Source organism: Gavialis gangeticus, unplaced genomic scaffold (genome assembly GCF_001723915.1).
Source record: "Gavialis gangeticus isolate Ggan-Ray unplaced genomic scaffold, GavGan_comp1, whole genome shotgun sequence".
Classification (NCBI taxonomy): Eukaryota; Metazoa; Chordata; order Crocodylia; family Gavialidae; genus Gavialis; species Gavialis gangeticus.
In genome coordinates, this window is record NW_017729025.1 from 65,067,129 (window position 1) to 65,082,050 (window position 14,922).

Consider the following 14,922-nt stretch of genomic DNA (forward strand, 5'->3'; position numbering starts at 1 on the left):
CACCTTCAAGAGGAAATTGGATGCTTATCTTGCTGGGATCCTATGACCCCAGCTGACTTTCTGCCCTTTGGGCAGGGGGCTGGACTCGATGATCTTCTGAGGTCCCTTCCAGCTGTAATGTCTATGAAATCTATAAAATCTGTTTGACACAGTTCATTTGATGCAGGTTAGGCTCAGAGAAAAGTTGGAATGGTCTGTTTACCTTAAAGTTGTTTGGTGGGAAGCAGGATGTAGTCACAGTTCCTTCTGGTTATGTTTCATATTTCACAGAAGAGTAAGAAAATGGAATGCTCTTGTGTGGTGACGTATCTCTGGGCTCTGTGGTGATGCAAATTACTTTGAACAAAGGCAGGAGCAAGGTTTCAGGTGGTAAAACTTGCTTCCTCCTTGTAAAATTATGAAGATTTCATTTTAAAAATCAGCTAAAATTTATTATATTCCATCACAGGTGATGCAAAGGAGAGGGTACGGGGGTGGGGAATGTACCCCCCTGAGATTGACCCTTGCTGGCTGGGGATTGTGGGCACCAAGAGAAGTGCTGGCTCGTGGCCCCCCTCCCCCCTTCCCTCTGAGATTGGCACCAGCCAGGGAGTGGGAGTGCCAAGGGCGGCACTTCTGAGATCAGTGATCAGTTGCTGCCCCTCCCCACCCCTAGCCAGCTGCTGGTACTCCCCCAGACTCAGGAGCCACCAGTCACCCATGTTTTCCATCTTTTTACTCTTCTGTGAAATATGAAACACCAAACCAGAAGGAAACTATATCCTGCTCGCTAGCAAACAACTTCGAGGTAAGCAGTCTATTCCAACTTTTCTCTGAGTCTAACCTGCCTAAAATGAACTGTGCCAAAGAGGAGAATCTACCACACCTTTAACTCTTCTCTGAAATATGAACTTTCATATCTACCTGCTAGAACTTTACAAGCTTTTCTCCTAAGCCTGAAGAAGGGTGCTTGTACCTAAAAGCTTGCAATTTAAGAGAGATTTTTTTCGAAAGTCTAGTTGGCCTAATAAAAGATATCACCTCTACCACGAGTTCTGACTCTTTATTTGACAATATTAAAGTAGTTGTAGCAGGGACTAAGCTAAATATAATTGTACTGAAGTTTAACTGGTTGCTAACTTTGCTTCCAGGCTGATATACGAGAAAAACAGAAGAAACTGGTTGAACAGCTGACATCTTTGTTGAATGGTTCACCAGGGCCTCCTACCAGAAGGCTCATTGCCAAGAATTTCGCTCTACTTTATAGCACTGGAGATCCTTTTTCTGTTTACCAGACAATTGACAAATGCAATGAACTCATTCGGAGCAAAGATGATTCACCAAGTTATCTGCCCACAAAACTGTAAGTAAAAAAAAATCCGAATACACTAAATAGTAGTAATACTTTGTATATCATATCTTGCAAACCTGTAAAGGCCAAGTACTGAAAATAAGAACAAAGATGAACAAATTTGGAAACTAAGCAGATTTTTGTGTCTGTTGTTGTTGCTTGAGTTTAAGGGAAAAAGATGAGTGAAAGGAATGATGAGCTTAGTTATATTCTAACTTTGGATATACCATGTCTACATAATTTCTGTCTTTATTTCCAGTTTTTGAGTAAGAAGCTCATCTATAGCTTGTAAACACAGCAGGCTACTGTTTCACAGTAGAAATGGACTGGGAAGGCTCAGCCCATGGCTACATAATCCTAGGTGTCCCAAGACAGGGAACCAGATGCAAAAGGCTGGGCAGAACTGTCTGGATCAGTGGTTTTCAATCTTTTTAGACTTGAAGCACCCCTCATTAGACTGTAGCTTCCCTCAGAAAATCTCAGCTTTTAGTTTTCACTCTTTTTTACTACAGCAAAATTAATAGAAAAATTCTTTGGTGCAAAGAACTTGGACCACAACAGGTCAAAATGTTAAAACATTATCAATTCTTTATATGAAATCTTTGGGTTTATCTGATGAATCATATTTGCACATCTAACAGTGATGACATTGTATGGCACCCTTGAAAGGATCTCGAGGCACCCTAGGGTGCAGCAGCCAGAGGCGACCTGAGCAGGGTGCGGGGCCCAAGACAAATTGGCCTGTGCAGGACTCCATCCCCGGACACGAGGAAGCCAGCAGCGGATTTGGTGGGGGATGGAGGGTGCCAAGCGGCCAGGCCTAAAGCTGGTGGCAGCACAGAGTTGTTGTGCCACTCTGCCCTGCTCCTTGGGGGCCCCACCCAAAGTGTGGGACCTGGGGCAATCGCCCTGATTAATCTTGAACTAAGTTATCATGAGTTGATCTGAGCTTTAATTGCATGGAGAGATGAGCAAAACCAGGTCCGTGACGTAAGTTTCATCTCTGAATTGAACTACTAGTTTAACTATCAAGACCAGCTGAATTAACAAGATTAAGGGCATGAATGTGGAGAAGGCCTATAATGTCTTTAAATCAAAGATGCTAAAACTGTCAGATACGTGTACCCTAGCAAAGGGAAAAATGTTTTAAGAAGGGGATTCTGATCTACCTGGCTAGACTAATAGGAATAAACTTATAAGAAATAGAAGGGAAAATCAGCAAAGAAAGCTTAGGTGTCAGGAAGTGTAGGGATAACATGAGAATTGCTAAACGTCAAGCCGACTCAAACCCTTATAAAAGAAATCAGAAAAAATACCAATATGTTTCTTCAACTTTGTAAATAAATAAAGAACAAAGAAAAGAGAAGTAGGGTTGTTACTGTGCATGCAGGGAGACTGGTGGATGTGGTATACCTTGGTTTTAACAACGGTTTTGATATGGTCTCCCACAACCTCCTCACAGGCATGCTAAGGAAGTATGGACTGTAAGGTGAATAGAAAACAGGCTTCAGCACTGGGCTCAGAGGGTAATAATTAATGGCTTGATGTCTAGTTGGCAGCCGGTATCAAGTAGACTTCCCCAGGGGTCAATCCTGGGGCCAGTTTTGTTCAATGTCTTCATCAATAACCTGGAAGATGGCATAGAGTGCACCCTAAGCAAGTTTGCAGATGACACCAAGCTGGGGGCAGTAGTGGATGAGCTGGACGGTAGGACTAGGATTCAGAATGACCTAGACAAACTGGCAGATTGGGCCAAAAGGAATCTCATGAGCATCAACAAGGACAAATGCAAAGTCCTGCACTTAGGACAGAACAATCCCCTGCACCAGTACAGGCTGGGGGCTGACTGGCTAAGCAGCAACTCTGCAGAAAAGGACTTGAGGGTTACAGTAGACAATAAGCTGAATATGAGCCAATAGTGTGCCCTTGTTGCAAAGAAGGCTAATGGCATACTGAGCTGCATTGTTTGGAGTGTTGCTAGCAGGTCAAGGGAAGTGATTATTCCTCTCTCTTCAGCATTGGTGAGGCCACATCTGGAGTAGTGTGTCCAGTTTTGCATCCCCCACTACAGGAAGGATCTGGACAAATTGGAGAGAGTCCAGTGGAGGGCAACAAAAATGGTGAGGGGGTTGGGGGACAGGCGTGATGAGGAAAGACTGAGGAAACTGGGCTTATTTAGTTTAGAGAAGAGAAGACTGTAGAAGGATTTAATAACACCTTCAACTATCTGAAGGGGGGTTCGAATGAGGATGGTGGTAGACTGTTCTCAGTGGTGGCAGATGACAGAACAAGACCAATGGTCTCAAGTTGCAGCAAGGGACGTTTAGGTTAGATGTTAGGAAGAATTTTCTCACTATTTGGGTAGTAAAACACTGTAACAGGTTACCTGGAGATGTTGTGGAAACTCCATCCTTGGAGGTTTTCAAAACCTGGATAGATAAAGCTTTAGCTGGGATTATCTAGTTGGGGATGGTTCTGCTTTGAGCAAGAGGTTGGACTAGATGACCTCCTGAGGTCCCTTCTAACCCTAACTTTCTATGATTCTGTGATTCAATTGCAGAGATGATAGAGTAGAGACCAAGGTAGAATGGTTTGAAATGCAAAGGACAAAGTTGTGCATTGGGCCATCAGTAAAAAAAAAAAATAATTTAAGGAGGAAGTCATCCATTGGAAATAAGTGAATGGCTAGGCCTGGGTGAATAGCCTAGGTATACAACTGAATTGACAATTCCAAGCGGCCATGAAGATTGTTCATGTGATCCTGGAATGTATCACTTAAGGCACGGGTAGGCAACGTTTTACTCACTGAAGGCCACTCCTTGCAATGCAGCTACTGCTGCAGGCTGCTCATCCCCTGCTACACCTGAGTTGTTCCTGTTCTGTGTAATAGGGCTGGTCTCTTGCCCTCCTCCCGCCACTCAGCCTCCTCTGAATCGTCTCTTAATATGTCTTTCAAAGTGGCTGAGTCAGTGGCCAGAAGCTGCATTGTGAGGTCAGAGAGCAGCCAGCTCTCTGCTTGGAATTGGAAGAGAGGGCTCTACAGCAGCCAGCACCTGGAGGATTAGCTGCCAATTAGTAAAATTCAGAATCTGGGCTAGATCTCACAGCTAGGCTGCAACAGGGTTACAATGCACCCCTGATAAAAAAAAGGATCAGATTGCAGGCTGGTTCTAATCTCTTTGTGGGTGGGATCTGGCCCATAGGCCGTAAGTTGCCAACTCCTGAGTTTTAAGGCATAGGCGTCAGTTTCGCCTGGGGCCCCAGCCATGTCCTTTGAGATCCAGGGACCCTGCATTCTGTGGCAGGTCATGCTTTCCAACTCCCGGTATCCCAGTGGGTTATCGACAAGCCAGACAGAATGGTTCCAGCTTGTGGGCTGTATGTTTGACACCTTGAGTTATGGTGTTTCCAGTACTGATATGGAAATAGAAATGTAAATGTGCAAAGCACTCTTAATACCACATCCAGAGTGCTGTTCTGGCCATCCACAATTCATTTAAACTGGCACAGGTACAGAGAAGGGCTACTCTACTCAGGAAATGGAGAGCCTTTTACATGAAAGGAGACTAAAAGAGTGGTTTCTTTGGCCTAGGAAAAGGATGGCTTAAAGAGAATGTGGTTGCCATCTATAAATACAGAGGGGATGATCACTCAAGAGAAAAAATAATTAAGTTAGCAGCAATGTTAGGACAAGAACAAATATACTGATCTTGAATACATTTTGGTTGGAAATTAGAAGAAGGTGTCCCAACCACTAGAGCAGCAATGTTTTGGAACAGCCTTTCAAACAGAATAGTAAAAGTAGAAATTTAAGTACATTTAAGATAGGGTAATCAATTTATGAAAAGGATTAGTACCTGCTGTCACCTGGATTTGAAGATCCAGGAGGTTCCTTTCAATCCTGATTTCAAGCATAAAGTAATATGAAGTGTCTGTTGTTGTTATAAAAGTTGATTTTGTAAGTATTTTGCATCTTCCTCTGAAGCACATGGAACTGGATATTCTTAGAGACAGGATATTGGGATAGATGTCATTTTGGTATTGTTTGTGGCAGTGCTCAAATCAAAGGTCTGCTTATTAGATTATACACCAGGAGGTATCTTTTAGCTGCAAACAAAAATCATTTTCTCCTGTGATAAAGCTGATTTCCAAAGTGGAACAGCAGCTGACTTCATGTATTACCTCAGTTATTAGTGATGTCATTTACAGCTGGAGGGGAAACAGTATCCTAAAACAGATTTTGGCAAGAGTGTAAAGAGAAACATTTCCCATTACCGCATAATCTTCTCAACTGTGTTTGTCTGATGTTCAGCTTTACTGGTTATATGGTTAAATAGAGCTTCTTTGTTCCTCAGGGTCCATAGTTACCAGGCAATTGGTATATTCCCATATATTGCACTACTATTGGGCTTTTAAGCTATATAGGGATTGGGCTTTCTGAGCATCTAAGCCTAAAGTTAATTTGCTTTAAAGCTTTAGGCAGCCTTTAGCTTCAAGTAAATAGAAAAGGGAAGGGAGTTTTTTGGAGAAGGCTGTATCTTGGTTCTTAATGAAGTGGTCATATTGTCTCTCTTTTGTATCCATATATATCACAAGCTACTTCTAGTAAGATGTTAATTCAGTAGGGACTTCATTAAATAAATGTCTCTAAGTATATATTATTTTTCCCTATTTAAATATGCCTGGATGACTAATTTGAGAGGAAAAGCAGTTTGAAACTAGTATTTGCAAAGGAGTTGAAGGTCATTCAGTGTCCACTTTCAACTGAATTTCAGTGAAATTAGGATGCTGTTGCCACATCAGATCAGATCATCAGGTCATCTAGCTCTGTTTTAGTTCACTGACTTCAAACTGCAAAATATATTTAAAACCTTTGTGTGAGGTGTGTGGCTCTTAAAGTTCTTCATGCTAAACAAACGTTTGGCAATATTGTATTTTTCAACTAAATGTCCTAAGTGCTCTTAGCGCTGTTGCACTATAATATTAAGTACATAGGGTCTTGAAATATAAGTTTTGGGGAGAAGCTTGAAAGAAACTTCCTAAAACACTTAGAAATTGAGGGTTCGTTATGCTAAGGGCTGAAGGAGACACAGAGTAAGGTGGCAATACTTAGAAAGCATTCTGTTGTCTGAGCCCTGTTATATTCATTGCATTTTCTGTATTTAAAGGCTTCTTTGGAAAGTTCCAAATGTCATTACTTCCTTGATAGAAGGCAGGGGTAGTTCTTGTGCCCTGTGCTGATTTGGGGGTTTTTTGTTTGTTTTCTTGTTTTTTTGGAGCACAAAGATGCATAGAAATATCTACTTCGTTTATTAGACTGTATATTCCAGAGAAGAATTCTGTAAAATGCCATAATTGAGTACACAGTAAATAGCCCGAAAGGTCTTACTAATTCTGAAGGGCCCTTTCATTTAACCCTTGTATATAAATGGTGATAAAATAAGGGTGCAAAAACCTAGTTTTTAAGAATTTTTGTGAATCCTCTGCCCTAAAATTAAAATTTTCAAGATATACGTTTTCTTCCCAAACTTATGGCTTATTAGAAAAAGTTCTTCTTTCAAATAAGCAAGAAAATATTACCATTTATAATTTTATATCCAGAAAAAAACATGAGCATGATTAAAATCTAAATGGTCATTCTTAAAGCTTCTATAATGAATTGGTTAAGATCAATACTGAAAAAGTAATCTTGGAGCAAAATGGGATCTGTTTGATATGAGTGGTTTTGTTTTTTCCCCTTACCATAGTTTTGTCATCACTAAAGATGTGTTTATTAATTCAAATCCAGATGAGTTGTTTTGGTTGAGAATTTTAACTCCTGTTTTGCCGTGATGTATTTCCCATCTTAAATGGAGTATTATGTAAATCAGGAGTACTAAACTCCTCTACCTCCACAGACAGATAAGGGGCATGGGATTTGGGGGCTGTATTGGGTCCAAAGACTGGTTCTGTGTACCAAAACCAGCACATGTCTTGGACTGGCCCCATATGCTGTGCGCAGCACTTGCTGGTTTCAGACCCCTATGCTGCATGCAGCACATGCTGGAAAACTCCACACGCTGCATACAGCATACAGGGCCAGTCAGAGATCCACAGGCAGCACTGCAGGTGGGATGATAGGACTCCACAGGCTGGATCCATCCCACAGGCCAGATCTTTAACCCTGACGGTGTAAATTTAATATTGGTATCTTGGAGAGTATAGTATGGTATATTGCTACATATTAAATAGGACTGGTTGAATAGCATGATAAATACGTAAAAATTTTATTTTTGCTGTAGAGCTGTTTAAATATCCCATTGCATGTATAATTTATTTTAAGAATAAATGTACACTTTATTGAAGACTATTTTCAATGCCCTTGGCCTACTCTAAGACTGAGCATTTAATGATTTTTGCTTCTGTTAACTGGAGTTTTTATAAGTATGCATATACAAAGCCTACTTATTGCTTAGTTCATTTTAGGCTGATACAACTTTGGAATACTCACATGGGAAGAGGGAAGTAGGCTTGGGTCCATTGGTGACGCATAGGGGGTGTGCTCCCCTGAGCGTGGCAGCACACCCCCTTGCGAAAAGGCGCCACCCTTCCCCCATCACCAACACTGCCAGTGTCTGTGGGCAGTCCACGATCACTGCTGCTGGTGCCGCCAGCGGCGTCCGCGTGTGGTCACCGATGACTGGTCAGCATTCACGCCCACCCCCCACCGCCAACAGTGCTGTCACCGCCTGCAGGAGCTTGCCGTGCCTCCCTAGCCTCTGGGGGCATGCAGCATTCATGCTTGGGTCCATAGGCTCATTCACTTCTAGCTCTTCAGTCACTGAGTATTGGGATATTCTATTTCTTGAAGTCAAAATGGCATTTAATACTTAGGTGTAAGTATATACACGCTTTCAAACCTGCTGTTTTGTTGTTTTTGTTTCAGTAGTTTACTTAACATTTCTGTCATGTGCCTTGAATTATAACAACCATTTGGTGTTCAGTTTGTTTAATTTTTTAACTTCTACATTTAACTTTTTTTCTTAATTGGAATATATGAGGTGATTGCTTTGGTTCTTTAATTTTTCATCTGTTGTTGCATTCATCTTCACATATTTGGATTTGCTTTGTTTTAGTGCTGCAGTGGTATGCTTGGGCTATTTATACAAAAAGTTGGGTAGAATCTTGGGAAACAGCTTTACAGACACCATAGGAAATGTGCTGAAGGCAATGAAGAATGCAGAGGTAAGGAGCCCTTAGTTTTAAAATATGGTTAAGAAAATAACAGGTGACATTTTCAGTAGCTTGAAGAACAATAAACAAGGTGAGTTGAATAGTACAAATGTATGGTGAGACTTTTGTAGGTTATACTCTACAGATACATCCTTTGCATATCCAAAAGAATTGTTGAGAATTTTAACAGTAAAAATATCAATACAGGTGGTTGAATTGCAGTAATTTTTAGTTGTCCTTCATGATTGATCTTGATGAAATAGAAAGGTATGGTACTCAGTTGTACACTTCATTCTAAAGCTTACATCGTAAATTATTGAGTCTTAAAATATCTGTTGTTTTCACTACCACTTAGAAGAACACTCCTTTCATTTTGTTTACAGAGTTATAGAGCAAATCCTGTGCTTTCATTCACTGTAGCATGAATAGATATCCAACAATAGAAAAGTACCAAATAATCAAAACCAAATTTAGATTACAAACTTGTTTAAATAATTTTTCATCATTTGCTTTTGAAGGGGCACCCAGTATTGTAAAATGTTGACCTTTTTTCCTTTTCATTTATCAGTCTCAAGGTCGTTATGAGATCATGCTTAGTTTGGAAAATATATTGAATGGTTTAGGAGCTGCTGCTATCCCATGTCATAGAGATATTTACAAGGCTGCCCGCTCATGTTTAACGGATCGATCTATGGCAGTCCGTTGCGCTGCTGCAAAGGTAAAGGGATCTATTAACTGTTTTTAGTACTTAGTCTTCCTAAATACAACTGTATCTATTTAGATGGATAACAAGGAAAAATCAATTTTACATCTTTGAAATACGTGAATATGGCAGCTTTTGAAGTGCTTAATCTTTAACTGAAGAAATGCATGTCTATTCTAAAACATCCCCACAAATTAATGTGTGCAGAAAACCTGTGGAATATTTTATTAACATTGCCTTTTGCATTTTGAAGTTATGGGATCATGAGAGATACTATGACATATTTGGAAGCAGTATATCTCTAGCAAACTTCACACAGAAAAGAAAATAAGTTTTGATTTCATGTGTTATCTGCTCAACAGCAAACATTCAGATCCTTCAGATATAAAATTAAATAATAACTTCTAGCTCTAATTTTGCGAGATAAAATTTGTATAAACTACTGACATACTATTGCATATTATCAAAATGGCTAGAGCAAACCTTTTTTTTTTTGCCTAGTGTCTTCTTGAACTTCAGAATGAGGCAGTTTTTATGTGGAGCACAGACCTGGATAGTGTTGCAACCCTATGCTTTAAATCCTTTGAAGGTTCCAATTATGATGTGCGAATAGCAGTCTCAAAACTTTTAGGCACAGTGCTGGCTACAGCTGTAACATCTAAACAGGCAACAGGTAAAGTATATATTTTTTCTTTCCAGTAAGAAGTTATCAAGTATGTTTTTGTTTGGATAATTGTATATAGGGCATAAATAAAGATTTATAAGCATTGACAGACACCAGGCTTATTCAAGCTATTTAGGATTTACTGTTGCTGCTTTTTATAGTATACTTCTTATGTAGACCTATGATTTTAGTGTTTATCCATTTATGCATTCAAAAACAAGTTTCAAAACAGTTTGCCTGAAATGCTTTTTAACTCTATAGGAATGTCTACCCCTTGGGAGATAAGGAACACAATGGTGATATATGCTTCTATAAATATAAAAAACAAAGATTGGTGGGGAAGTGTGGCGTCAGTCTTATAGATTATCAACTCAAATGTCTATCATTTGGTCTTACTGGCAGTTAGGAGAGGCTTCAGGAACTAGTCTTATTTAGTTTGGAGATGAGAAGACTGAGGGGGGATTTAATTCCAACCTTCAACTACCTGAAGGGTGGTTCCAAAGAGGATGGCAGTAAACTGTTCTCACTGGTGGCAGATGACAGAACAAGATGCAGTGATCTCAAGCTGCAGCAGGGTAAGTTTTAGGTTAGATATTAGGAAAAATGTTGTCACTAAATGGGCAGTAAAGCATTGGAGCAGGCTACCCAGAGAGGCTGTGGAATTTCCGGGCGCCTCTACAGGAGCAGTGAGGCTGCTCTGATGCACTGTAATTACAGCGCATCAGAAGAGACTCGAGTAAGTGAGTCTGCTGGAGCATGGTAATTACCATATATCAGCATCTCCATGCTTAAAAATGGCAACGGGAGTGTTTTATCTAAAACTCATTGGACGAGCTTTAGATAAAGCACTCCTGTCACCATTTTTAAGCATGGGGATGCTGATACATGAGACACTCCAAGCACTTTAATTAGAGCGGTTCTGCCACCCTCCCCCCACACTTCTGGAGCATGAGTATAAACACCCTCCATCCTTAAAGGTTTTTAAGACTCAGCTGTCCAAAGCCTTGGACAGGATGATGTAGTTTGGGATGGTCCCGATTTGAGCATGGGCTTAGACTAGATGACCTCCTCAAGTCCCCTCCAACACTAATTCTCTATGATATACAAGTTACACTGATATCAGTAACCTGTCAACAACAGCACATTCAACTTCTCTTCCTTCTTGAGCAATACAAATTGTGGAGAATAGGCTCTTCACCATTGACATCTGATCAGTTTTTTCCAAAGGTTTCCCAGTGGTTACCTAGAGTGTTGTACTGGATTTATTGCTTTCCTACTAACTGTGTCACCAATATTAAATGTTAATCACAGAGAGCCTTAATATTTTTATATGAAGAAGCTCTTTTTTCTGGGGAATAAATAGCTAAGGAAATTGTTTCATAGGCATATTATTTCCCCTGTCTTTCAGGTTTACCAGTCAGATGTGCTATACAACAGTTACATGTGCACTTATTTTCCTTGACTTATTTTAGAAGTTAAAGTTAGTGTGTAGGAGTGGAACTGGTCCATCTAAACCAGGCTTATCCAGCATGTGGCCCACCAAGCCACTTTCTGAGGCCTGAGGTGCTGCGACGGGAAACGAAAGTAAACACTGTTTACTTTTGTTCCTACCCCTTGTCCCTCCCCCAGCCCCTCAGCAGCTTCCTAATGGCTGCTGAAGGGCTGGGGAAGGGACAAGGTTCCCACACGCACTGCATCAGCTTGATGTTGCTGACACGGTGCAGCTCCTCCCCGCCCCCGTCATTTCACAGTGTCCCTTCTTAGCCCTGCCCCTCCCTCATCTGCACGCCGGCCATGTGGGCTGGAGCAGGTCGCAGTGGGGTGGGCAGGCAGGGGTGGGTGCTGGCTCAGAGGGATACTGTGGCTGAGCCCACAGGAGATGCTGCTGCTGCTGTGGCTGTGGCTGTCAGGGAGGGAAGCTGGCACCGCTCCCGCCTCCCCAAATTCCCCCATGCCTGCAGGCATTGTGCTGAGGGTGGTAAGTCGTGGGCCCCGGGAAGGGAGGGAGCCCTGCCAATGGGCTTAGATTGCCCTGGGGGAGAGGGAGCAGGGGGGTGTCCCTGCACATCCCACACCCCTCTGTAGGGTCCCTGCATGTTCCCCTGGCTGCTGAGTCCAGGCACACAGGTGTGGGAGCATCCTCAAGGCCGCCCAGGTGGCAGGGAGGACACAGGATCAGGCAGTGCCCCTTGACCCCTGCGCCCCCAGGCTGCAGCTGGACTGGACAGGCCGTGCGAGCGCCTGCTCCTGCCAACCCACTGGGTGATAAAAAAAAAAAAGTTCACGATCCAGCCCCACATTCAAAAAGGTTGGACACCCCTGATCTAAACTAACATTTAATAATAATAATAATAAACTCCTGAATGATACAATTTTGTTGGTGGTGCTACTGCCCAAACTCTTAAATAATATGAAATGATAACAGAATTAAAATTTAACTAAAGGGTTAGAGAACTTTTGAATACAGCTGATATTAACAGAACCTGAATGAGTTTATATTAGGTAGTATGTATTTGTTTCAGTTAAGTATGACATATGTAATGATCACTGAATCAACAACTAGCTAACTTGGGAGGAAGAATCATTACCTTTGTTCTGTATCCCAGGCTGCACCATTTTCAAAACAGAGTATGAGCCACTTAAATAAAATTTCAGTACAGGAGCTTTGCCACAGTTAAACTTCGTTACCTATGTATTCCAACAAATCCACCTCAAACTTCTTCCAAGCCTTTTACAAAAGGAAGATCTAAAAGAAAAAAACCATAGGTAAACACTAAAAACAATTTTGGTACAAGAGAACTGGAGGAGTGTCAGTGTGACTCCCATATTTTAAAAGCTTTAGAAGGGACCCAGGGAACTACAGGCTGGTGAATCTAACTTCTGTTCTGGAAAACTACTAGAAACAACAAAAATTGTTCACTATATGGATGTACAGGAGTTGCTGGAGAGGATTCAGCGTAGTTTTGTCAAAGGGAAATCATGCCTTACCAACCTACTGGAGTTATTTGCGGATGTCAATAAGCAGATGGAACAAGAGCGATCCAGTTGTTGTCATATATCTGGGCATCCAAAAAGCCTTTGACAAAGTCCCCCGTCGGAGGCTATCATGGGATTCCAGCAAAGGTCCACTCATGGATAAGAAATTAACTGAAAGATAGAAAACAGAGTTGCCTCAGTCTTTGGGAGGGAAAGAAGTAAATGGTGGAGTCCCCCAGGGATCTGTGTAGATACCAGTGCTATTTAACATATTTCTAAATAATCTCAGAAAGGTTCGTGAGCAGCAAAGTGGCCAAATTTGCAGATGGCACAATATTATTTGAAGTGGTAAAGACTAAGGCAAACTGTGAGGAACTGCATAAGGATCTTTTGAGTTAATGGACAACTAAATGAAATGCAGAGCAGTGTAAAGTGAAGTGCATGGGTAAAAGTAACCTGGATTATACCTGTATTATGATGAGCTTTAGACTAGCTGTTACCACAGAGGAAAGAGGTCTGGGAGCCTTTGTGGACTGTTGGCTAAAAACTGCTCAGTTCTCAGCAGCTGTCAAAAAAAAGACAAAATGTTAGGAAATTGTAAACAAAAGAAAAAGGTATTGCTATGCCCATTTATAAATCCATGATGTGTCTACTGCTTAAATACTGTGCCCAGTGTTTGTCCCCACAAAAGGATATAGAAGAAGAAAAGAAGGTACAGAGAAGGGTAACAAGGATGATTAGTGGTAAGACGAGGCTTCCATGTGAGGAGAGAGTAGAGAGGTTAGGCTTGTTCAGTTTAGAAAAGAGATGCTTCAAGGGAGACATGGTAAAGGTTTACAAAATACTGAATGGTGAAAAGTAATTAAATAGGAACATATTTATTCTCTCTTGCACAATACATGGCTATGGAGCCAGGGACCTAAATCCGCAGCCCCCTGCTGCTGACAGAAGGCAGTGGCTGCTGCAGTGGAGCAGAGCACGGAGCCAGCTCCCCCCTGCTGCCTGCTACCTGCCTGCTGCAGGCTTGGGTGGGGGATGGGTGGCTCCCTGCAGCTGCGCACACTTCTAGGAAGCAGGGGGGACCCATGCACAGGGTGGGGGTGGAGCCGATGCATTCTCTGGGCTTGGGCACCCATCTTGCTGCTCTCCGGGTGTGACCCAGTGCTATGGGGCAGAGCGCTGCCATGTAGGAAAGCTGCTTGCAGCTCTGAGCTCCACACTGCCATCTGACTCATCTCCTGCATGCATGGCAGCAGTGAAGGGCACAACCCTGCGCCACCAGCTGCGCTGCCCCCATGTATGTAAGGTGCGTTGCCAGAGCAGTGCAGAGCTCGCAGTGGCAAGCAACTTTCCTCCACAGCTGCACTCTGCCCTGCATCACCAAGTCGCACCTGCCAGGCTGTGTAGTAAGCCTGTGCGAGTAGGCAGCTATTTGATTTGGCTTCAGATCTGGCTGCTTCAGATGCCAGGGATCTGATCCAGAGCTCCGGTCCAGGTTTCTGCTTTGGTCCAGCTGAAGTGGCTCTGAAGCTTCCGAGCCGCCTGGGAGATCCAGCCATAGGCTATAATGGGGAATCAACGAAATAGCTATAACTGTTGTTTTTTGTCTGATTTGGATGAAACTTGCAGGGATCGTAGCCTCTGCTGAGAGCATGAAGCCTGCCAAGTTTCAAGAAGATCAGTGCAGGGGTTCGGGGGGTACTGTACCCCAAATCCTTGAAAGCAAAAACTCATGTCACATGTATGTGTTCCACCACAGTGCTACCACCCCTGCAAATTTCATCCAAATCAGACAAAAAACAACCAAGTTGTAGATATTTCATTGATTCCCTGTTATACCCTATGGATGGATCTCCAAGGTGGCTCCGAAGCTTTTCCGAAGTGCTTTGGACACCAAAACGTCTGAAGCTTCTCTGAATCCGAAGCACAGTCCAAAGCCTTGAACAGCCCTACTGCATAGGTCCCAGGCTCCAGCGCCACTGCTACTGCTGTACTGCGTCCCTGCCACATGCTCCTCCGCTGTCACACGCACAGCAC

The 14,922-nt window shown here is 42.3% G+C and overlaps 1 protein-coding gene across 3 annotated transcripts in view; it reads left to right on the forward strand.

Moving 5' to 3' along the window:
- The window catches only part of HEATR5A (HEAT repeat containing 5A), a 166,655-nt gene that overhangs the window by 15,674 nt on the left and 136,059 nt on the right, over positions 1 to 14,922 (forward strand). For all 3 annotated transcript variants that reach the window (XM_019518917.1, XM_019518916.1, XM_019518918.1), the window contains exons 3-6: positions 1,131 to 1,342; positions 8,446 to 8,554; positions 9,111 to 9,260; positions 9,747 to 9,918. In XM_019518917.1, the coding sequence (XP_019374462.1) occupies positions 1,131 to 1,342; positions 8,446 to 8,554; positions 9,111 to 9,260; positions 9,747 to 9,918 (643 nt within the window). The remainder of the gene's footprint in view (positions 1 to 1,130; positions 1,343 to 8,445; positions 8,555 to 9,110; positions 9,261 to 9,746; positions 9,919 to 14,922) is intronic.